The sequence below is a fragment of the Falco biarmicus genome, chromosome 16 (assembly GCF_023638135.1).
Source record: "Falco biarmicus isolate bFalBia1 chromosome 16, bFalBia1.pri, whole genome shotgun sequence".
Classification (NCBI taxonomy): Eukaryota; Metazoa; Chordata; class Aves; order Falconiformes; family Falconidae; genus Falco; species Falco biarmicus.
In genome coordinates, this window is record NC_079303.1 from 1,225,712 (window position 1) to 1,248,860 (window position 23,149).

The 23,149-nt window shown below is 50.2% G+C and overlaps 2 protein-coding genes across 16 annotated transcripts in view; one reads left to right on the forward strand and one right to left on the reverse strand.

Annotated features, from left to right (window-relative positions):
• Positions 1–2,795: 2,795 nt before the first annotated feature.
• On the reverse strand, positions 2,796–16,101 carry TMEM183A (transmembrane protein 183A). 2 transcript variants are annotated; one of them, XM_056361505.1, is made up of 8 exons: positions 15,949–16,101; positions 15,256–15,345; positions 12,094–12,249; positions 9,653–9,812; positions 8,344–8,524; positions 4,945–5,025; positions 4,132–4,287; positions 2,796–3,274 (listed from the first exon to the last, which is right to left on the reverse strand). In XM_056361505.1, the coding sequence occupies exons 1-8, from the start codon at positions 16,043–16,045 to the stop codon at positions 3,089–3,091; spliced, it is 1,107 nt and encodes a 368-aa protein (XP_056217480.1). In that variant the 5' UTR covers positions 16,046–16,101; the 3' UTR covers positions 2,796–3,088. The 2 variants fall into 2 exon arrangements, with proteins under 2 accessions (XP_056217480.1, XP_056217481.1); XM_056361506.1 differs by lacking the exons at positions 15,256–15,345; positions 15,949–16,101 and adding an exon at positions 13,915–14,013.
• Positions 16,102–18,984: 2,883 nt separating this feature from the next.
• Positions 18,985–23,149, forward strand: part of PPFIA4 (PTPRF interacting protein alpha 4) — a 57,615-nt gene continuing 53,450 nt past the window's right edge. For 13 of the 14 annotated variants that reach the window (XM_056361792.1, XM_056361795.1, XM_056361796.1 and 10 more), the window contains exon 1: positions 18,990–19,047. The gene's annotated coding sequence lies outside the window, so the exon portion shown is untranslated. Of the gene's footprint in view, positions 19,048–23,149 lie in introns of all 14 variants that reach the window. The other variant, XM_056361793.1, reaches the window with a different exon arrangement.

Below are 23,149 nucleotides of genomic sequence, written 5' to 3' on the forward strand. Positions count from 1 at the left end.
TCTTGGAATAAACTGGAGAGCGAAGCCCCAGGTCCAAAGGCTATTTCAAGAGGTGCAATGTGGCTGCACAGGCACAGACCCTGTGCGGGGGGCCAGGGAGGGCCAGTCCCCCCAGCTGGGGCTGGAGCGGAGCACTGGGGTGGGACAGGCACCAGGGGACTCCCCGCAGGTACCGGCCACCTGCCCCACGGCACCCAGCGCTCACCCCTGCCCCGGCTCAGCTCCCACCCTACACCTGAGGCCCGGCAAGGAGAGGGCAGGGTGGTGGCCGAGCCTCTGTGTTTCCCCTGGGGAAACCAGAGAGCTGGGCCAGATCCGCTTACAAGCCTTCCATTATTCAGGAGCCCAAGCAGGACAAAGCGGAGGTAAATGAGGGCCCCACGCAGCAGGGAGAGCATCGGGCTCTGGCCATCACGATGCCAGGGAGGGGAAACCACGGTGCCCTGCGGCTCTACACGTGGGCAAGCAGATCCCAACCTCTGCAGCGTCCCCACTGCCTCACTGGTCTCCCCACGTGGATCACAACAGGTCCTGGATCCCTGCCCACACTGCTGATCCACACAGCTCCCTCACTGGAGTCATCGTAAGGTTTGCTAATTGCAAAGGAAAAAAATTCAACATTGTTCCTCTACCTTTTACGCATTTCAGACTTAAAGGCAGCTGGCATAGGAGAGGCACCTCTTTGAGGTAGGGGCATCTGTCCGTATTTAAATGTCCTTATCTGAAACCAGCCAGTCTGTCGGTAGCACGAAACCTCCCGCCCAGCCGCTGCCACCCGCACGGCTCAAGGGCCAGCTGCCCAGGGAGAGTTATGGGGCTGAAAGCCATTCACCATCTGGCACGGGTGCTGCTGCAGCACCTCTGCTCCAGAACACGAAGCGCACCCTGGACATGCCGTATGCCTGGTTAGAACATATTCCTGCTGCCACAGATGTCAAAACCACACAGCCCTGAGATTTGTTCTGTGTTTCTTCACAGAAGCAAGAGCAAGGCACAGGCTGCCGTTGCCGTCCCCACTGGGCTGGAGCAGCTCTCCACCAGCAAGGGCAGAGCTTCATACAGACCCCAGCCGCCAGCCCAGAACAGAACATCCCTGCCCCCACCCTCCACATCCACACCTTGTGCACAGCACAAGCAGCAACCACCAGGCATGTGGCGCTGGCACCATCGTGGCCAGCAGCACTTCTCAGGGTACGCTGTGGAAAGTGCCCTGAAGCTCTTCAAAGCACCTGGGCTTCTGCAGGAGACAGGCCCCGAGCAGCTGGGTGCCCCCCCGGGCCAGCACACACCGGCTGAGACAGCCCCGGCGCAAGGCAAAGGTAACCATGCTCACTGTCCATGTTTCCTTCCTCAACTCCAGTGGAGAAACTCCACCCTGTGACCAGAGGACTTGTCACCGAGTTCATCCCACCATAAAAAGAAAATTGTTATCTACCCATTGCTTCCTGCCACACAGGCACTGCCGTGTGCTGCGCAACGCTTGGAGCACTGCAGCTGCAGCCCTTACGCACGGCTCCTGCACCAGCTTGCTGTTCTTCCTCTCCTGCACCGCAAAGGCAACAGCTCAGACTCGGCTGCACCATCACCGAAACCAGCTTCGTTATCATGGATAACGGCACGTTTTTCTTGCCCTGTAACTCTACTTTGATTAACCTAGTTTCAAAACCTACCTGTCGGCATCGACGTGTGTCCAGCGGCAGTGAAAAGGGGAATGGCAAGGTAGTTTTCCCAAATATGTTTGTCTGAAGTCAACAGCACAGAGACCCTCACGCAGATCCACATTTGGGGCAGATGTCCTTGGTGGAGATTTACAGTGGCAGAGGCACACGCAAGGAACTCCTCGCAGGCAGCTACACCGGGATCAGGGGGTATTTGTGTATGAAATTCAAACGGAGATGGCAGAACTCTCTCTCCTTCCAGGAGCTTCACTAAACATTAGGCATGGAAGAGCACTCGCTCACTCCCGCTTGAGACAAGATGTGATGCGAAACAGGTCTGAGGAGCTAAGCACTGACAGGCAGCAAAACCCAGTCCAGGGTTACTCTTCCCACTGTGGCCCACCTGCACTCCAGCACCTCCACCAGACCCCCGGCTGGCAGCAGCAAGGTGTTCACCTGCCATCGCCTCTCCAGCCCGACGCACGCTGGACGCAACAGTCCGTGCTCCTGACGGGCCCAACCTCTCTGCCCCTCTCCCTTCTCAGTCAACCCAGAGCCACAGAAAGTTTCAGGGCCGCTTCTTCCTCACAGGAATTAATTTCTTTAGGCAAAAGCCAGACCACAGACTGCCTCCAGGCTTTCCAGTGCCAACAGGCCAACACTACTCCACTGCTCTTAGATAAGACACAGGCAAGTCCTTCATCACTGCTTCAGTTATTTCAGTTTACCCCCTCCATCCCCTCTCCCTCCCTCCGTTTATCTTCTCTGAAAAGCACCTTCTGGTTTCAAAGGTTTAGATCTTCTTTTCAAAGAGGAAACATCACTGTGAGAACCTGGAGTATCTTTAAATTCAAGACAGACTTTTGCCTTACAAATCCTCTTTGAAATAATTCCTTTGTTTGATCATCTATGCTTTTTTCTTTCCTTAAACTCCTGTCTGTTGGACTGCGAATTAGCATTATTGTTGATCACCGCTGCTTTGCTTACTGCTCCTCAGACACTGAAATATCACACTGTGTTTGAATGCAATCCTGCTGGAGCAAAACAAACATGCATTTTGTCTGTTCATTGTTTCTGGTCCTACTAAAGCTGGAAAGCAAAACCTCCTGCTTCTTCCCGAACAGAAAACAGGACCACTTTCATTAGCACCAAAAGGATTTTAAATGAACAGTTCCAGGGAGCTCCTTTCAAATCATAAAATGTGAATTTTACATAAAAGTGTGTTTACAAATAGTTTCTGCTTTACACTCAGCTCTGCCCATCACTGACCAGAAGTTATATACATACAGATTAGCTCAGTAGCTTCAACCACTTGCAAGGAGACTGCAGAATTTATTTAAGAAATAAAAATAGGATTTCCTGGTTCCTAGAAATTCTCTTCAGCCTGCCAGATTCAGTCACCTGCCGGCTCCTGCAGAGTCAGGAGAGCACTAAGCTTTTGGAGAGAAGGGGTACTGCGGGTGCCACCAGTCCAGGAGCCGCACACTATGCACAGGGTCCAGCACAACCTGCACTCCTTGGTCAAGGCGAGGTTTCTTGCCGTTGCGAACTGGGGCATCCTGGAACACCAGGCGCACGCGATGATGCCTCATGTCTGTACTCACATTGATGGTGAACTGCAAGAAAAGAGACCAGGAGGTGCTTCAGAAAAAGCAGTCATGAACACACAGAGTTCTTAACAGTACACTTTTAGATATATATGTATTTTTTTTTAATTCTTCTAAATCGTACAAGTCTGAGGTATTTCAGGTGCTGGCAGAGCTGCACTCTGAATCTACAGCACAAACCAGTTCTCTCTGGCTTGCAACCCCAAATAATAATGCCAGAAGTGAACCTGAAAGCAAGTGGCTGTCTGAGGAAGCCTGGAACTCACTGCCTGGCTCTTAAATGCAGCCAGACTGAACCTCTCCTGGGCCCAGGTCACTCTGAAACCCTGACTCCCACATACAGCCGCAGGTGCTGCCCCACGCTTTACTGCTGCTCTTGCCTAAGCATACCTGCTCTGCTGCCGTCTGCAGCACGGCGTGTGGAAGTTTGTTCGAAAGCTGCTCTGTTCTCCCACGAGGCAGGGACCACATACACATCGAAAGAGTTTGCTCATATAGATTTTTGCTCTTACAATTTATTGCCATGAGGTAAAGAGATATTTTCTCGAGGAGGGAAGACCTCCTCTTCTCCTGCATCCCCACCTCTTGCACTCCCTGCTGGAGTACTGACAACTCATCTGCCCCCAGATGCTGCACAATCACAGCTCCTTGCAGATTGTCTACATCCAAATAGCGAAGAGCTGATGGAAAAGCAGAAGCTAAACTGAGAAGATCCTAAGCATTTCCTCTGATTCCAATCTCCTTAAGATTCCCAGAATCGGTTTGTTGATGCAGCAGCATGATTTACACAACACCCAAGAGGTGTCCTCTCCATCTCCTTACAAAAACCGCACATGCAAAGTTTGCCTGGCAGATTGCTCACTTACCAAGGTAAACGTCATACCCATGACTATTGGCACGAATATGAAGTTAAAGGTGGTGATCTGCAGTAGACAACAATCCTGATCCGGATTTGTATGGACTTCTTCATACTGAATTGGTGGCTGAAGACCTTTGTAACACTTGCTCTTAAATCTGGGAGACTTGAAAGAGGGAGAAATTTATTTAGCTAAGCAGAAACCTATGAGGAGAGCTTGGCTGCTTCTCACCAGTGCTGACTAGCAGGTTCTCACCACATTCCCATGTGTTTGGGCAGAGCATTATATAAACAACAAAAAACCATCATTCAGTACAGGCAACTTGCAGGACCATTTCTTTACAGGGGAAAGCTACAGAATCCCCCAGGTTGCCTGAAACTCCTTGCTTCTCCTGAGACTGCTGGAGGTTTTCATTGGCAGTGTTGGCTTTTTTCACTTCTCTGGAAAAATCTTTCCAATGGTAAAACAAGAAGTTTCAGATTTTGGTCCGCATTTTGACCACTAAAGCCAAACAGTCTGGATTTTGGTAGTAATCAGTAGCAACGACCCAAAGATTAGATTATTTGGGGTAACAAGTGATCCACATCTTACAGTGGAGAAAGGACACCTAATGAGGAAATAAAAATGTAGGATTCTAAATGTCTTGGTAATACAGACTGAAAACTGAGTGTAGTTTCAGAATGTGCTTTAGTTGATCATGGGAGTCAGAGTTTCCATTTATTGTCTGAATGAATAAAAAGTTTCCACCTTCCTCACTGCCACCCAGAAAAAATCGTTACTGCTTCAAAAAAAGTCACAGCCATTCTGGTTCTTCTTTCATACCTGCTTTTTGAACTTGAAGTTGAATTCCCACATTGCTTCTTGTCTGTTCCCTTCAATCTTTTTGCACCAGAAAAGCAGACACTGCGGTGGAGGGGAAAAAAAAAAAGAAACACAGAATTATGAAACCCTTAGAGGTACCACTTTAAGTAAGTTTTAGCAGAGCATAAAGGCTTCCAATTACAAACACAATTACATAGGAACAGTTTGGAGCCATTTATTCAAATTAATTATGTTCGAAGAACAGGCTCAGCAGTTTAGATCTCCCAGTTTCAAGTTGGCCAACTCATCATGCAGCTGGATGATACAACACATGGCCACTGACGTGCTAAACAGAAAAATCCTGTTGTGCAATTTGCCCCTTCCACAATGCAGAGATGAGCAGTACAAACTCACCTGTTTCCCCCGTCCACCAAGAACTCCCATTAAACTGGACCCCAAACAAGACTAAAGCAAGGAACAACTGAAAACAGGCTAAGGATCAAGAAGGAGAGAATCCAGAGGGAAATGCAAAGACCAATACATGAGCTATGAGGTGACAGATGAGAAAGTTCCTAAGCCACCGTGGTGTCAAAAGATCTTGACATCACTAAGCACTAACTGTCATACTTCAGAGTATAAAAACACTGCCGGGATAGCACAGCCTGATCAACCTACTGTCCCTTTTTAAAAGAAAATGAGAAAAGGGCTTCAAACAGCATCGGAACTAACCAGTACTTCCCTCCCATGCAGGCATACACCAGGAGTCCTCCAATTTAATCTGCTTATCACTGTGTGTCCACAGGATCCATGCCAGCACGCTGCACTCATTCTAAGCAGAAGTTTCAGCAGAACTCCTGTGTTGAACTGAGCAGGAGGGAAATTCCCTGCCTACAGTGAGCAGAAGCAACTAGCTTTCAACAGCTGAGAAAAGAATCTAGCAAGTCAGTCCAACCAGCCCTGAAAACATTTCCACACCACAGATGCCAGCCCACCACAGCTGGTCTTATCTTTTAACAATGTCAGCAGGAAAAGGAAGAATAATATGAGTAAAGACAACTCCCCATGACCCACGCACAGTCTCTCCCATGCCAAGAGAAAGCCTGACTGGGTTGCAGGGTGAAGCACACATTTAATTTCATTCCAAGATAGCATGACCCCAAATGAAATAAAGCCAAAGCCAGCTTCCACCATGGGGGGTCCATAATTAAACACTACAGGTAATACAAGACCATTTACTTCAAACTCTTGAGTCACATCCATAAACAAGAGTCCTAAAAAGGACCTTTATCCTGACAATCTTCATGAGGTCAACACCAAAGCTATGTGGAATCAAGCTCAGAAATGTGTCAAGTCACTTCCACCTGGGATAAGGTGGCCCTCAGGTTTTTTTCCCATTAAAATAATTCTCCAGGTCTTTGCTAACTCAGGTAAGCAGCAGATGCTGCTGCCATCAGTGGCACTTGTAGCTCACCTGCAGAGACAGCCTGATCTAGCAACTTGTTTGGTCATGGCAAGTAGTGAAGCACAAAATGGTCAGTACCTCCTAAGGGGCAGAGGATGTCGTCCACGGGTCAGCCGTCCTGCCCTTCAGACGCGCCGTACGGCCTGCCGCTCCACCAAAAATAATGGGGGTGTCTTTAAAGGGCAAACACTTCTGCTGACACCATAACGGCTCCAGTGTCCCACACAAGCTAGGCTAGGGAAAGAAAAAAGGAAATTAAAGAGGAAAAGCTAGATTTGATAACACCCGGGCCTGGGGTCTCCTCTTGCCACATGCAGTTTATGTAGGCATTTGCCATTAGTTTCAACGACCCGTAAAGGTATAACCAAAGCCCATGAAAGCAAGAACATGGGGAGGCAGTGTCAGATCCTCCTCTGTACCCACTGTGCCGAGGCATTTCTGTGCACAGTAACACAGGTGGAGCTCAGAGTCTTGCAATGCAGTAGTGCAGCACGACCAGACTCAGGATGGCCTTTTACGCTCCAAGGGATTAGGTCAAACCTCTACTGTTCTAACAAAGCCTCGTCACCATTTAATTTCCTTTTTGAAAAGCTGAATAATAAAAGACTGCACTTCAAGAATCTTCCTCAAACTGTTAGTACAGTAGAAGCACTAGCAGTGGGCACCAAAGCCGTTATGATGTCAACATGTATGCTTCCAAAATGCCAACCCTGCCAGCATCACTTCAGGGTTTCTAGCTCTTACAGCCACGCTACCAGATCCGAGCAGTGGTAGGAAGTTAGACTCAGAAGGACTAAGCTTAAGTTGGAATTTCCTAGAAACGTTTATTGTTTATTTTTTATTTTTTAAGAAAGATGATACCCAAACTGGGGTTTCAGGAAGAGAATGAAGAGCTCTGGATGCAGAGATAAGACTACACACAGAACTGCGTGCTTTTCTCCTGCTCTGCAGCACGACTTCCTTGTGTTACTGCTGGATGTTCCCTGAGTGGTATGACTTTTTTTTTTCCCAGTATTCACTCAGGGATAGGAAGGAAGAAAGGAGAGATGTCCGTACAGATAGATGAGGTTGCTCTCTTTTGCATGGAGAAGAAAGTACAACTCTTGAACCAAAAGCACTTCAGTTTGGCTCCAAAAACCTCATTCAACAGGTTTTTGACTTTGGATTTGGAGGGTGGAGAATTCACATTGTTGCTTAAGCTGCTCACAAAGTATCAGCCAGTTGCAAGTTAAAACCAAACAAGAGACACAGGCATTTCAGAGTTAATGGTCAACAGCAATTACAGAGGAATGGATATGCAAATGCTCCAAGCTGGGATAGCAAAGGGAATTGGCTGCCCACACCAGAGACAAACCCTTTACAGCCCAACACAGCTGCAGCCCCAGTCCCAAAGCAGACTTGCTCTGCACACTTGCCATGCTCACAACCTCACTACCCTCCCTTGGCCAGACACCAAAGTCGATGGATGACCGACAGGAACGCAGTATGAAATGAGTCCCTTTCAGAGGCTATCGGTGTCACTTCTCATCTCTCCAGATGCCTGCTACAGAGAAAAGATGTATTCTGGCAGACAGTGTCAGAATAGAGCAGAAGACATAAAAGCTGATCCTACTGCAGCCTCCTTTCAGCAACAAATTTGCAACAGAGGCGGGGAGAGCTGCAAATATCCCTAGCAGTTCTGATGTTCAGTGAAGTGCTTTTTTGCTGATTACAAAGATGTTGTGGTAGGACTTAGGCAGAAGTTACCCAGAAGAGTAACCAAAATCCTCTGCAGTAGCAACTACACAGATACAAGTAACCAGCACACTTATAAAATCCCTATTCAATTAGTAACCCTCCTATACCCAGGCTCCACTGGTCACTGTCTAAATATCACCTATTTTTCTTTTAGAAAGAGAACAAAAAGCAGGAAGAGCAACATCTCTGACATATCCAATGTCCTTACTGATTCCACTTACTCTGGAATTTTTTAAAGTGCTGGGAGTACTGTCTGGAATAGCTGGATTCCTGGAGACTCGAGATGCGAAAGGCTCGTACATGTGGTACAGCGACCGGATGACACACGCACGGAGACAGTGCAGCTTCTCCATGGACTCTGGCCGCAAGCGGAGAGGCAGGTACGCATCCAGACTGTAGTGCCTGAAAAGCCAACGACAAACCCAGCACATGCTAAAGGGTCAGAATGCCAGAGACATGCAGGAGAGAGCTATGAAGAGATCAATGCTGAGAGAAAACTGAACATCTGATCAGAGGACTTCTTGTCAACTCCGAGTGCTTCAAGGGTGTTGTACTGCTCTACATGAAATCACAAGACAGTCTAAAAGACTTTACCTGCATCAGAGAGGTTTTCAGCATACACATAAGCCTATCACGCTACAATTCCCCAACAACTCCTTGCAGTTTGCCCAGAGACCACATGGTTTTAGCTGCAGGATGCACAAAGGCCTGCATGCAGATTCCAGCAGATTCTCAAGGACTCGCTTTAGCTGAGCTTGACAGCACGCTTACAAACAACTGCCTGAGCGATCTGAATGCCTGCGCTTGAGGGTCGTTCTTTGATCAGATGCCAAAGGAGCCTTTGCTAAGGAAATTCACAATAAAAACCAGAGGCGAGGATGACCATGGCTGCTACTTGCTCTGCACTCCTGCTGCTTGTGCCTCCTGGGTGACAAAGAAATGTAAAGAAAACGTTCTGTCCTGAAGGGAACCCTAATTGACATGCAACAGGACAGAAGGGTTTCTTTCACATTTTCACCACCTCTTTGCTCTTCTTCTCTTACTTTATTTATAACTTACTTCTGCCACTGAGACAGCTTCAAAATACCTTAGTTTCTCTGAGGTCACCCAAATTAAAGGAAGGTGGCCATGATCAAAGCTTGAGGCAGGGCAAGTTTTCTATCAGGGATGTCTGCCTGTTTTCAGCAAGGTAATGGCACTGACCTTACTGTAAACACTTTGAGTGCTTTACACACAAAGCACACTGTTACAAACAGGAGTGCGTAGGCCATGGCTAGCAAAAAAGCACAAAATGCTCTGAGATTTTTATACAGAGCATCCAGGAACACGCCACATAGATCTATTTCCGGACCCAAAGCAGATGCAATATACCACAACCCCTGGCCAAACAAGGCCTGCATCACCATGTCAATATGCAAACATTATAGGACCCTAGCCTGCAGGGAGTTATTTCCCTATTTACAGCTCTGCAGAGAGCTGGTCACTGCTGAAGCCTCCTACAAATAGTTTAAAAATTCTCTAGAGTCTCACCTTCTGTAGAGTCTGGTCCAAAAGGCGGCAGTGCAAGTAACAGTCCAGGCTTTCTTGCAAATCAAAGAAAACCGGACAATGTCTTCAGGGCGAATGTAGGAAGCCAACAACAGCCAGATATCGATGGGGTATTCTTCTCCGCCACCCCCATCAGGATTTTCTAAATGCAATGAAGGTACGTTAGTGTAGTAAAGAACCTCTTTATCAGTCACATCTAGAGGCATGTGCTTTACTACCTGTAGCACAGGGTAAGTAGCTGCAATACTTATATACACACAGTCAGCCAAACAAACCCGAGTTAGTACAACTTCATTATCACTGCCCCCGGTCTTCTTCAGTGTGCTCTTGCCCGTCCCCACGACCATTACACTTTCCCTTTGCTGTATATATGCCATCACTTGTCCCTGCTGCACTGTTTGCACAAGTATGCAAGGTGGCAGCTTCAAATAATAATTCAGGTTGAAAGGATTCTCTGGAGGTCTCTAGTCCAAGCAGCCCAGCTCAAAGCAGGATGAGTTAGATAATTTTGTTCAGGATCTTATTCAAGTTCTGACTGTATCCAAGGATGGAAACTCCACAGCCTTTCTGGACCCTGTTTCAATGCTTGAACTTTTCACAGCTGAGAAGTAACATTTAAGTGGAGCAGTAAAAAATTGGATGGCTCTGTATTTGCCAACTTCATGCAAAGGAGGGCCAAGCTCATGCATTTTTATCAAAATCATTCATTTAACAGGTCTTCAAAAAATGCTTTACACTAGAAGTGCCTGAATATTAAGGCATTGCCAAGCTCGTCAATTCTTTGTTCAAATGGTCATGATATTTTTGTAGGAGCTCTGCTAGGGAGAGCAAGCAATCTCTTCTGCAACTGGCTAATCAGTTGCTTTTTTTAAATCTGTAATTGCATCAAAGCTTCTTGAATGGGAAACTTTTAACACAATTCACATGAACAGAATGGCCTGTTCTAACTCTCGGAGGTGTCAGAACTGCTCAACCAGAACTGAAGGTTCAGAAACTCTTTTCACTCCTGCAGTGTTTTTAAGTCAACACCACATGTTTTTCCACAGCCATTGCCCCAACTTTAGGAGAAAAAATACTTTTAAAGAACATAAATAACTAAACAATACCAAGCATTAGGAACATCAAGAAAAGAGAAAGAAAACATACAACTTGTACACAGTCTAACAGAAGAACTGCTATGAGGTTTGCAAACAAGTGGCCTAAAAAGAGGTGTTTAAGAACTTGAGGGTGCCAGATCTAACCCCGAGACAGCAGATTAATAACATAGGGCAGTACTTTGTCCTCACATGATGAGGATAGTACTTTATTGCTACGTTCATTGCCAAAGAAAGCTCTGGATGCAATCACTTCCCTACACCACTACAGAATTATGGCAGGCACACCCACAACGGGCTTAATGTCCCCTTTGCTCTTTCAGCTCTGACTCAAGCCATCAAACTACCCAACTGCTGAACTGCAGAGTGCAGCCAGAAGCACCACTGGTGCGTTACCATTTTTTCTTCCCTACACATGTAGCAGAAGTAAGACAAGGCTGTGGTAGAACAGAATACTGCCCTTCCAGACTCATAACCTGCATAACTATCTGCTCAGATATTCTTATTTTCCCAGGATTCTGAAGGATGTAATAATAAAAGAGATTAAACTCCTGTCCCAGAGGAGTGCTGGGCACCTACAGGCAGTGGTGGATGTTGACACGTTACATAAATTAGTATCAGCATTAATAAAATTAAGTTTTTCTTAAGCTCAAGAAACCAAGTTAAAATTTTAATTCTCAGCCTGAAAGCAACCTGTTATTAGAAATTCCTGCAGGATTCCACTGTGTGGCAGAACAGTGTGTTGCTTATACTACATTGCTTTCTACAGAGTTGCACACAGTGTAAATGCTGACAGATCTATCTCCCTGGAATTAAGATACAATGATGCCACTAGGGCCAAATTCCCTTGCTGGAAGAAGAGCCCTCTAAACTCATTTGTAACAAACCACAGCCTTGGAAACATCCTCAAGACAATGTATTTTGCCAACAAATACATCCTGGAAGCAGCAGTGGTTTTCTCCCCCCTAAAGCAAACCCTTCTTTCACCAACTTGTGCAATGAAGTAACATGTTCAGTGGCAAAGTTTCACAACTCTTTTGAAGGGCAGCATTTGTTTTCCAAGGTTGAGGGAAGTTTACTGAAGGCAATGAGCTCTCAGGCTTTGATTTCATGCCCAAGGCTCTGCCTTTGTGAAAAGGCAACACCTCTGACCAAGTCCCAGCAGATTTAAAAGTGATTTAACCCTTGGCATTTCTTTGTGCACATACAAGTTACAGAACGCCCCAGAGCCCCACGACTAGCCTGTAAATAGCAAACATTAACATCACACATGCAGAAGATGCAGATGCAGCCCCCACAGAGACCCCCAGGAGAAGCTGGCAACCATACCTTTGTGTCTTTTGCTCTTCTTTTTTCTAGATGCAGTTCGCCCATTGATGCTTTCCTTTGTATCCATTTCATCACTGCTGTCACAAGACTCTCCTGACACGGAGAGAACTTCCTCAGCAGGAACGCAAGAAGCTTCCAGACCACAGAGGGATTTTACTAGAATGACAAGCAACACCACAGTAAGTATAATAGCAGAGAGGAAAAGGTGATCCGAGTTCAGGAGATATTTCAGTGGAACCACTGCCACAGCTAAGAATGCTAACTGCATTAAAGCTTTCTGGTGAGTGACACAAGCAAGTAAATCCTGGGCTCAAGGATTACCTTGTCAGAGAAAGATTAGTAAGGGTAAGAGAACTGGAAACATAATCATTCAGCTTTTTGTTTTAAAGAATGAACAATGAGGATGATTAACAGCACATTATGCAGATGATTCCATTGGTTTAGCTGAAGCTGTTTACAACTGAATAGAACAACAGGCTCTTTTTCTACAGAGCTAACTGGTTCCCCTGCACACCAGAGCTTCTTTGAATGACCACTGCTCAGCCTGTATAAAGCCAGCACCTACTCTGTAATTGCTCTATGAACACAGAGAAGATGCCCTACTCAGCAGAATAGAGATCCTGTGGCTGATGACACACAATCCATCAGCAATATAACTGAGCGCCAAGCACACAGGAGCTCCACTTACCCTAGAATCCAGTGAAGGGAAAGACTCTGGCCTAATGAGGAAAAGAGCAAGTCGAATGAGTTGGGTTTTGGGCTGGTTTTGGGTTTTGCTGCCTCTGGGGAGATGTTTAGACACACTCCCGCTAGGAAATATTATTTTTAAAACTTGATCTGGAAACAGAGGGCTCATTAGGGCAGAAAAATACACGTGTGAGGCAGTAATGGCATCCTTGAAAAAGGAAGATGTGGTCCTACATTACAGCTGCATGAGGCACTGTCATAACGACCAACATTGTAACAGCATTACAAATGCTTTGCAAATAGTCTGTAGAATTAATTCAAGAAAGCTGAATTTCAACCTAATGTACTGGGTGAAGAAAAGGCACCTGACTACACCAGAGGAGGCTTGCACTGCTAAAGCTTTTCTAACCCAGCACAAACTGAAGCCCAGGATGGTTTTCTACTTCAGTTACAGTCACCAGAGCCACTGGAGAGCAAGACATGCTATTTGAATTAAAGGGACAGAGCAGCGGGTTTGGGGGAAATCGAGAACTTACTAAACAAACTCTGGCAAGAAATGTTCTCATTTCTAATGACAGAACAAGGTTCTGAAATGGTAAGACAGCAGCTGGAAAGACAGTCTTAAGAAAGAGCTTGATTGTACCCACTGACTAGAGATACTTCAGTGCTTTGCTAAAGCAGTTCTGCCTCACTTTGCACAGTTTACACTGTACACTATACATTCATGCCAGTGGCATTCCTCGCTGTCAAATCATACCGCCCTCTCTACAAGACCTTTCTTAGGCAAAAAGAAAAATAGATGTCAACACAAATGACAGTAAATTATGAAATCAAATACAGCCAAGCAAGAGAGGGCAACTGACAAGAGACTCAGAGAGAGGTTTAGAAACAGGAACCATCAAACTCTGCAAAGGAAAGATCAACATCTAAGTCGACCACACAAGTCCCGAATCACACTGCACTGCAACCTTGCAGAGGCACTTCCCCTTCATCTCACTGTCCTAATCTCCACCCCACCCCTGGGGGTTAGGATGTGGAGGAAAAAAGCTCAGGAAAATTCCACCTGGCCTTTGCTTCCCTCCCCGTGAGGTTGGCTCCCCACGTGCGGGCAGCTGCACAAAGTGCAATGTTTACCTGGAGCCAAGAGACAGGAGGTGCGTGAGGCCAAAGGTTAAAGCTCCCTGGGCAGAGGCTGCCATCTCCTCCCGGCTGCCTGCTATCCCCATGGCCGTGGCCTGCTGCACCAGATAAGGCTGTAGCATGCGTCAGGACTGCACCAGATAAGGCTGTAGCACAGCCCTGGGGCTGGGAAGGAGAGATCCAGAGGATCCCCGGCATAAGGAAGGGAAAGCCCCAGTGATTCTGCACTGCAAAGACCTGAGAAAGGGGTAGGCAGGGAACTGCCGTGACCTGGAGTCATCTAGATAGCATGGAGGTGAGCCAGAAACAGAGCAGGATGGTAGGAGAGGGGTTAAGATGGACAAAGCAGGTAATGCTGGATGCAAGGACTCAGGGTGGTGGGCCAGGGAGAAAGAAAAGACAACAGTTTGCCAGGTATAATACTGAAGGGCAATACTTTGAGCCACTGCCTCAGAGAAACAGAATACAGAAGGATGAATAGGGGAGGGAATGGGAAGAGGGAAACCCCCTCCCAAAGGAGGTGACAGAAGAGGGAGGTGCCCTGATCTTAAAAGCTTGAGAAACAGCTGCTAAAAAGGGTATTTACCAGCATAGCTGCCCCATACAGTTTCCCTATGACAGGCACTCCTGCAAAGAGCATATCTTCTTTAAAGGTGTAAGATTTCAGCAATATAATAAGAGTTTTCCTATATGAAGGGTTCAGTTGTCACTGTCAATGTAATACCATTCACCTGCAACACATGTGACCAGCTACATTTAGAAGTTGAGGCCCAAATAGCAAACAGGGTGTGTTGGTTCCAAATGTTCCCAGAAGCTAAAAACCAAGGAGGAAGTAGATAACAACTTATTACAATACCTTTCCAGGAAACTCCTTTATACAGTTCACCAAGGAAACAGCAACACCCTCAAAAGACCTTGCAGCTCACAGCACAGGGAGGGGCAAACAAATATGCCAGAACTATCATAACCTTATTCTCACTGCAAAGAGTTTTACCTGCTAATAAAGTTGTCTACAGTTTTACAGGAGGTAAAAAGACTCCCATCAATGTTATTTTCTGTTTCAAGCATGAGGTAACACCCGGTAGTTAACGGAAAAAGACCCTCTATTTCAGGCACTAACAAAGACTCAGCAATTCTTACTGGACTTCTGACAGGCTTTCTGTAAAACCTCCTAAGATCCTTAATACCTCACTCTGCAGAGAGACAGAGACTTGTTTTCAGGCACTAAATGAGACAGATTTTCTCAGGCCATGGAAGGGGAGTTTCCCACATCATGCAGAGGCCAGCAAACAGGGAGGCAGCCTGGGGAAGGCAAACTGGCCAGCGTAGACTCACCTTCCTGCTGAACTGCATTGGCCACGGCTTTTTTCACCCGTCCAGATTTCACAACAGCCGGATCTGAGTTAGCATAATCTGCCACCGTCACTGAAGGAGAGTTGGAAGACAGGGCGTCAGCAGGATTACAGATTATAAGGGGGGAGATAGAAGGTCTAAGAGCTGCAATCCCTCAAGGGGACACTCCCCACAGGAACAGAGGATTGAGCTGGAGATGCACAAGCAGGAAAATGCACCCAGGCAGACAGCAGCAGGCCAGGAGCCCCAGCAGGCCTCTACCCCCGCCCAACAGTCTAGGAGGCCAGGGGACCCACCCCCCTGCCCAGCCCGGGTCTCTGCCTCCCTCCACCTCACCCAGCGCCAAGCCCCACGCCGCGCCTCACGCAGCCCGACTGATCCCCCGGCCCAGGCTCCTCCTCCACAGCCCAACACAGCTGGTTCCCACACTCCCACATCAAGCCAGATCCACCTCCCGCTGAGCCTGGGCCGTCCCCATCGCCCCTCGCCCAGGCCAGGCCCAGGCCCCTCGATCCCTCGGGCGAGGCCGCGTCGTCCCTCGGGCCCTGACCCCGGCCCAGGCGCCGCTCTCGGGCCAGCCTAGGCCGGCCCCCCCCCGGCAGGGCCGGGCCCCGCTGCTCCCAGGCCCCGCTGCAGGCCCGGCCCGGCCCCGCTCCCCTCCGGCCCGGCCCTCACCGCGCTCGGAGCACACATCATCGGCCCGAAACTTGAGGCGCTTGCGGGCGCCCCTCTTGGGCATGGCGGCGGCGGCGGGGCGGCCGCGCGGGGCCATGTCCCGCCCGGGCCGCAGCGGGGCCGCGGGGACAGCGGGGACAGCGCCGCCCCCGCGCGAGACCATGACGTCATCCGACCGCGACCCCGCCGGCGCGCCGCTTTGACGTCACGGAGGCACGGGAGGGGTAGCTCTGCGTGCTGCCGCTGGGTGGCGCCCCCTGCCGCCCCAGTCCTCCCAGTAAGAACAGCCCCAGTACCAGCGGTCTATCCTCTCAGTAACGAGGGTCCCTGAGGGGACACCCCCCAGTAACGAGAGGCGCTGAGGTAATTGGCCCCCTCAGTAACGAGGGTCCCTGAGGGTTAACGCCCCCAATAACGAAGGTCCCTGAGGTAACTGACCTCCCAGTAATGAGGGTCCTTGAGGTAATCGCCCCCCCCAGTAACAAGGGCACCTGAGGGGATAGCTCCCCTTCCAGTAATGAGAGTCTCTGAGGTAATTGCCTCCCATCACCGCCCAGTTACAGAGGCCTCTAGGATAGCTGGCTCCCCAGTGCTCCCAGTAATGAGGGCCTCTGAGGTAACTGGGTCCCCAGTCCTCCAGGTAACAGGGACCTCTGAGGTAGTCACCTCACACACACATAACAAGGCGCGCGCCCCAGTGGGGATTTCCACCCCTGGTTCTCCCAGTAATAAGGGCTTCTGGGGTAACTGGGTCCCCAGTCCTACCAGTAATGGGGACCTCTGAGGTAATTGCCTGCCAGTGTTCCCATGTGATGAGGGCCTCTGAGGAAACGGCTCCCTCCAGTCCTCCCAGTCACAAGGACCCTGAGGTACCTGCATCACCAGTCCATCCCCCAGTCCTTTCAGTAACAAGGGGCTCTGAAGCAATTACCCCTTCCAGCAACGACTCGTGCCCACTGTCCCCCTGAGCACTTCCCCAGTGCCAACATCTGTGTGATCCCCCTCCCGCTCCCCTCCACTCCCCAAATCCCTGGCTCCAGCCATGCCCCCGACCCTGGCTGTCCGCCACCACCCTGGGGTGCCTCAGCCAAAGCTCACCATCACCCTGCAGAAAGCTGCTGACCAGGGACTGGGAGCGCAGCCTGCACCACCAGCTCCCAGTGCCCATCCCATGTGTTCATGGTGGGTGTCACCTCACCTGCGGGTGCAGTCATGGGTGGTCACCAGCTGTAAACCATTTACTATTTCTTTTAGGGCTAGATCGGGTACTCCATGCTTGTTGAAGAAGTGATGCTACCTCATGGGGGAGAAACCACTTAAAGAGGATCCACAAAGAGAAAATGGGAACAGTAGCCCAGAGTCTGATGGAAATTTTGGGGCCTGTGACCGGCTGAATGTTAGTGCCATGCTGAATCGGGGATCTGGGCACCACCAAGAGCAGATGCTGGTTGGGAGTCCTGGCTAGTCCTGGAGGAGTCCAAACCGGGAGGCTGGTGGGTCCCACTCCCCTCCTTTGGAATTTACACAACAGCAGAAGAGCACAAGCCCTGTCTGGCTCTCCCTCCTTCAGCAGGCACCGATCAGCCCCCAGAGTGCTGCATTTTCCACCTGTGCTCCTTTACTACAAGACCACAGGAGATGATTCAGCTCTTGGGAGGCTGGGGCCGCGGTGAGATGCTTTCAGGGCTGTGGCTTCACCTCTCATGCCTCCCTGAAACAAGGCAATGCACAGGGTACGCAGGAATCCACATTTGTTCTGCTTTCCAGGCACAGCCAGGAGCTAACAGTGTGTGTAACTTATGTTCCTGACTACATTTCTTTCTCTCAGCATTTCTTAAAATATGTTAAGAGCATTTTATCAGCAAAGAACATACCTGATGATTGAGAAGACTTTTGATCATCCCAGACAGGAAAGGCCATTCCTTGACAGAAATGCTATTTCTAATTCATCTGTTTTTAAAACAATTGAATCAAATTAAGGGGAATGGCAGTTAATACAACCAGATCCTGGCTCCGATGGCTTTACCCACTTCTTTGGTACTTGAAAATGTTTTCTTTGGACTATGCTATTTATCATCATCATTCGAGAACCATATCACAGTATTGTTTTTGAAAAGTAGAGGTTGTCTTGGCTTGGAAAACTCTGGCATGTGGAAAACAGATAAAATTTTACCAGGATGTTAATGAAGCAATACAAAGCCAGTTGTTTCTGAGTCTGGCTGGGATTCAGATCCAGCACAATTCCTCCCCTAGCAGGTTGAGGGTATTTGTCTGAGACCTCCCCAAAGTTCTCCAGCAAAAATACTGATGAATGAGCTCAATGTCCCTGATAAAGCCCGGTGCGATGATGGAGCTGGTGCTGCTCCCTGACGATGCCGGTGATCCCACTCGTTCCCAGCTGTCTTGCTGAGAAGAGCTCCTTGGTGAGGGCTGGATGCTGGGGCTGTGTGAGGGGAGGAGTGGCATCTTGTGATTTCAGGGGCCCCAAATTAATCACTTATCTGTTAACGATGTCTCCCTGTGTGGGGTAGGATGCTGGGGTGGGTTAGCCCTTCAGCTGCTCCCGCTGCAGTTCCTGGGCAGCCTCTGTCTCAAATCCCATTTTAGGGTGCAAGAGACCCTCACCAGGGAAGGAGCCAAGGGCGATGGTACAGCCTCGCACATCCACTGCCACCGAAACCAGGAGGGGCGATGTGCCTTGTTCCCCCCCACAGCTCAGAGCTGGGCCTCGGCATGGCGAGGAAGGGGATGTGGCAGAGCATGGGGCTCACCGCCTGGCCCATCTCTGCTCCCACACGGTGGTGGTCTCTGCAGCTGGAGGGGGAGGGAAGGGACACCCAGGGCTACACAAGCCCCCCAGGAGAGTCCTGCCCCCTTGGGGGCTACTAAACCACAAGGAGGTTCCTGCCCCCCAAGAGAGTTCTATGCCCTTCCCAGGGGGGTTCCTGTCCCCCCAGCCCCCCGACCCCTACCTCACCCCGCGGGGCGTGGCCAGCGGGGCGTGGCCAGGCGGGGATGCTGACGCAGGGGCGGGGCGGGGCGGGCAGCGGGAGGCAGCGGCGCGGTGGCGGCGGCGGCTTCCAGCGACTTCGGCGGTCGGTGAGTGCGGGCGGGGCCGGGCGGCCCCATGCTGCCCAGGGGGATGCTTCGCCCCACGCGGAACCGGGCGGAGGACGCTCTGCCCCCGTGGTCCCCCAGAGGGGCTGGGTAGGGGATGCTCAGCCTCGCTTCTGCCCCCTTGGTGGGGCTGGACTCGGGAGGCTCTACCCTTTCTGCCTTCTCGGGGATGCTCTGCCCCCCCTCCCTCGAAGGGATGCTCTGCGCCCTCCCGTGGGGGTGAGCTGGTGGGGCTTTGCTCCCCATTGTCCCCCGGGTGGGGCTGGGCTTGGGATGCTCTGGCCTGCGGTGCCCCGCAGGGATGTTCTGGCCCCCAGGAGGGGCTGCTTCAGTCCGGGGGTGCTTTGTCTCCCACCCCTTTACCCCTTGGAGGGGGTGTCTGGGTCAGGCGGTGTGCTGAGCTCCTCCATTTCCCTTGGGTTACATCTGAGCTGGAGGGATGTCATCCTCACACCCTATCTGGATTGTGGGGGGACTTGCTGTCCCTTGACATTACCCCCAGGCTGGGCATCTGAGCCAAGGGTTTGCTCACCCCACACACACAGCTGGCCACAAGGCAGGGGGCTGAGAAGGCAGATGTGCTCCCCCATCCCCGCTGGGTGTGCAGGCAGGAGGGGTGAAGGGGTGGGCACATCCACCTCCCCTGAGGCTGCGTGATTTGGGGGGGGGGGCAGTGGTTCCTGTAACTCAGGAGTGGGGAGGGGTTTTCAGCTGTTCTCTGCCCCTGGAAGCCCCTCAGTATGGTCCCAAGCTGTCCTTTTGCACCCCCCCACATCCCCCTCATGCTGCCACCTTACAGTGAGGAGGGGGGGAAGGCATCTTGGTGAGACTGGCCCTACCCTGGCCTTCTGCTTCTCTGATTTCCCCACACTGTATCCCCCTACCTCCCTGAATACTGTCTCCAGCCCTCGAGCATCTGCCCTGCAAGCATCCACCCAGTGCAAAACTCTGGGCTGTATCAGCCCAGTGAGTGTCTGCTTGGCACTGAGCTCTGGGCTGGACCAGCTCATGGGGATGCTGGCTAGACAGATGCTCATGGGGCTGGTTCAGCCTGGAGCTTGGTAGAAGGTAAATGCCCACCAAGCTGGTCCAGTTCGGAACTGGGCAGATGCTCACCAAGCTGGTCCAGCCTGGACATTGGCACTGGGCAGATGCCCACTGTGCTCAGGGCTGGACCAGCCCAGTGAGCATCCAGCCAGCTTGGCTAGCTCCAGCTGTGCTCACACTGGTTCCCATCCTCTTGTCAGCTGGTGCCATCTCATCACAGCTGTGGCAAGCTGCCTCCAGACACCATGATTTTCTCCTGAATAACCAGCCTTTAAGGGCTTGTTTATCCCCTAAATTGCATCATTATAACAGCAATTGGCTTAGGAAGCTGGGTTTTGTTAAAGCTGTGCAAAACCTTCTGGGGACGCCCTGGTTTTGGCCAAGTCAGGGTTGGCAAAGTATTCATTTAAGCTCGTTTGCCACCATCTGCTCATACGCTGGAATGAAGTTTTCCTGGTGGGTTTGATACCACCACGCCACTTCGCGAGCGTGAGCTGGTACAGAGGCAAGGTGTGAGCTGGAGTTTGGTACCTGGATGAGTGTGCCCATGTGATTCAGGAGTTTCTTGTTTGCAGTGCTGCCCAGAAACCTGCCCAGGAGGTGGAAAGTCAGTGTTTTCATAGCTCTGATGGTCTGGGAGTCTTAGGTATCTGTGCTGTTGGGGATACCACAATGTGGTGCTCCCTGCATCTCAGGACAGTGCTGGTTGGGAAACAGGACTGATCTCTAGGGACTTCCCTAGAGATTTGTCAGGGAGCTGCCAGCACAGGATGCTGGTGCTGTCCCCGTGGCACCCAGAGGTGTTCAGTTGCACAGACGACTTCCCAGCTTTGGTGCTTGCTTCTCCTACATCTCTTTTCAAGGAGACAGACCAGAGGTTGGCTGGGACTTATATCACCAGCTGGAGGGTGATGGGGAGCCCCTAAACTAGCAGGTTTCTGAGAAATTGATGGTGGGACTGGTGATCTGGCTTTCCGGGGTGGCCAGCTCAGCTGTGACTTGGCCAATGTGGGATTAAATGGCTTGTCCATCTCTGTGCAGCTTTCTGGCTTCATGGCGAGGGCGAGGAGGTCTTGCTCTGTACCAGTGGCTTGGTCCAGCTGTGCCTCCACGCTTGCCAGCAGTTGAAGAGCAGATGCTCGGGGATTGATCTTGCTGGAGATTTGGGTTCCTGCCGGTCTCAATTGTCTAAGAACGTGCTGCCAGTAAAAAACACCCTCAAAACCTCCTTGCCCGTATCTTTTGAGGGCCCTTTTTTTCAAGCCTTGCTCTTTCAGGCAGCTCCTGCTGGGGTGCAGGGGGATAGGGACAGGCACAAGTGTGGTAGTGTGAGGAGAAGGAGGCTGAGTGAGTGCGAGCTGGGCAGATGATGGGATCGTGGTGTGCTGGCTGGGGAGATCATGGCCGTGAGTCAGTGTGAAGAGAGAGCCTAAATACTCTGTTAGAGGTGGGAGTTTGCGCTGAAGCTGAGGGAGGCAGCCCTGAAACCTCAGAGGGTGCTGAACCCAGACTTGGGTCCAACTGGAAATGCTTCTGGAGGTCTCCACTCTCTGGGGACAAGGAATGACTTCAGCGCAAGTATCTGTCCACTGCCATTTCATGTTTTCCAGCCAAGCAGACATATACTGGATTTTTTTAGCAAACCTTGAAACCTTGTTTTACAATTAATTTCTTCCTAAAGAATGCTTTGGTGAGTCTGAGGTTTCCCAGGTGATTCTCAAAAGTGAGCTGGGAGGTCTCCGGGCTGGTAGCTGGAGGGGAAGGATGCTGAGTCCATTGCCCAGCTTTCTTACCAGAGAGGTGTAAAGGCAGTAACAACCCCCTACTTCACAGGTGCTTTCTGTGAAATGCCAAGCACCAAGTATGGGGGTGACTGATGGTCCTGACTGAGGGTGAGGGCTCTGGTCTGGGCTCCACAAGTGGATCCAAGCCCTGACCAAGCTCCTGAGGGATGTGGTTGGGAGTTTTCAGTGCTTAAAGGGCCCTTCTCAGAGCAAATGATGCCAAAAGGCTTGGAGGTGGGTGCACGTGTGGGTGTGCACACACGAGTTGGCATTTGGAAGGGAAAATATCACATGAAACAACTGCAGTGTTGGGGAACAGGTCCGCATTTGGGCCCATCTGGAGTAGAAGTAGTGAAAAATGATTCAAGGCTCTTTGCTAAAAAAAGTTGTGCTGATATAATCGGATTTTTTTTCTGGGCTGTGGTCAAGCAGGTTAAAATCCTTGTGGGGACATCGTAAAGCCCTCCATTTAATTTGTGAGGTGAGGATGCCCTAAGGAATGAAGTGGGTGTTTCTCTCTCTCTCTCATTTATGTGCAAAGCTGTGCATAGAGCAACGCTGCCTGCCCCTCAGCCCCTGTGCAGCACTGGCAGTGCAGCGATTTCCATCCTGCAGTGGGGAGGTGGAGGGATCTTGGAGCTGGGTGCCAAACCTTCTCCAAAAGACAGGGCCAAAAGTCGCTGGCCAGGAGGGGGCTGACCCTGTGTCCTCCAAGTTGCCCTTCCTTTCCTGAATCTCCACCCTGGTGTTTTAAATCAGCTCATGGGTCGCTCTCTCCAGCACTGTAATCCTGCAGGACTGACAAGGCTGGAATTTATCTGAAATGCAGATAGATATTTTTTTTCAGCTCCCGGTTTTCAGTTTCTGCCACGCTTCTCTTGGCAAGCGCGAGGAAGTACCGGCTGGGTGGCTGCCTTTAATTGCATTAAAAAAAAAAACAAACGGGGGGTGTGTGGTGTGTGTGTGTGTAAAAAAAAAAAAAAAAAAAAAAAAAAAAAAGAAGAAGAAAGCAAGCGGTGAATGAGAGCTCATTTCCCCCATCCTCCTGTCTGTTGTGACCAATTTCCAGGAGCGGGCAGTTCCCAGGGTTTTTTGCTGTGTGATGCCCCTCTCCCCTGCAGCCTCCCAGGCAGCATCAGCTGTGCCGAGCCCCTGCCACTGCATGCTGGGGGTCACGGAGGCAGTGTCAGGCCAGGAAACGCTGGGGCATGGGCCCAGATCCTCTGCAGGGAGGTGAGACGTTGACAACGTGC

What these genes read in the sequence shown, in the direction of transcription:
- TMEM183A (XM_056361505.1), bottom strand. Translation starts at nt 16,045, where the DNA reads ATGGCCCCGCGCGGCCGCCCCGCCGCCGCCGCCATGCCCAAGAGGGGC. An exon ending in TGATGTGTGCTCCGAGCGCG is followed by an intron (nt 15,346 to 15,948) that starts GTGAGGGCCGGG and finishes ACTCTCCTTCAG; the next exon opens with TGACGGTGGCAGATTATGCT. An exon ending in CAATGCAGTTCAGCAGGAAG is followed by an intron (nt 12,250 to 15,255) that starts GTGAGTCTACGC and finishes TTGTCATTCTAG; the next exon opens with TAAAATCCCTCTGTGGTCTG.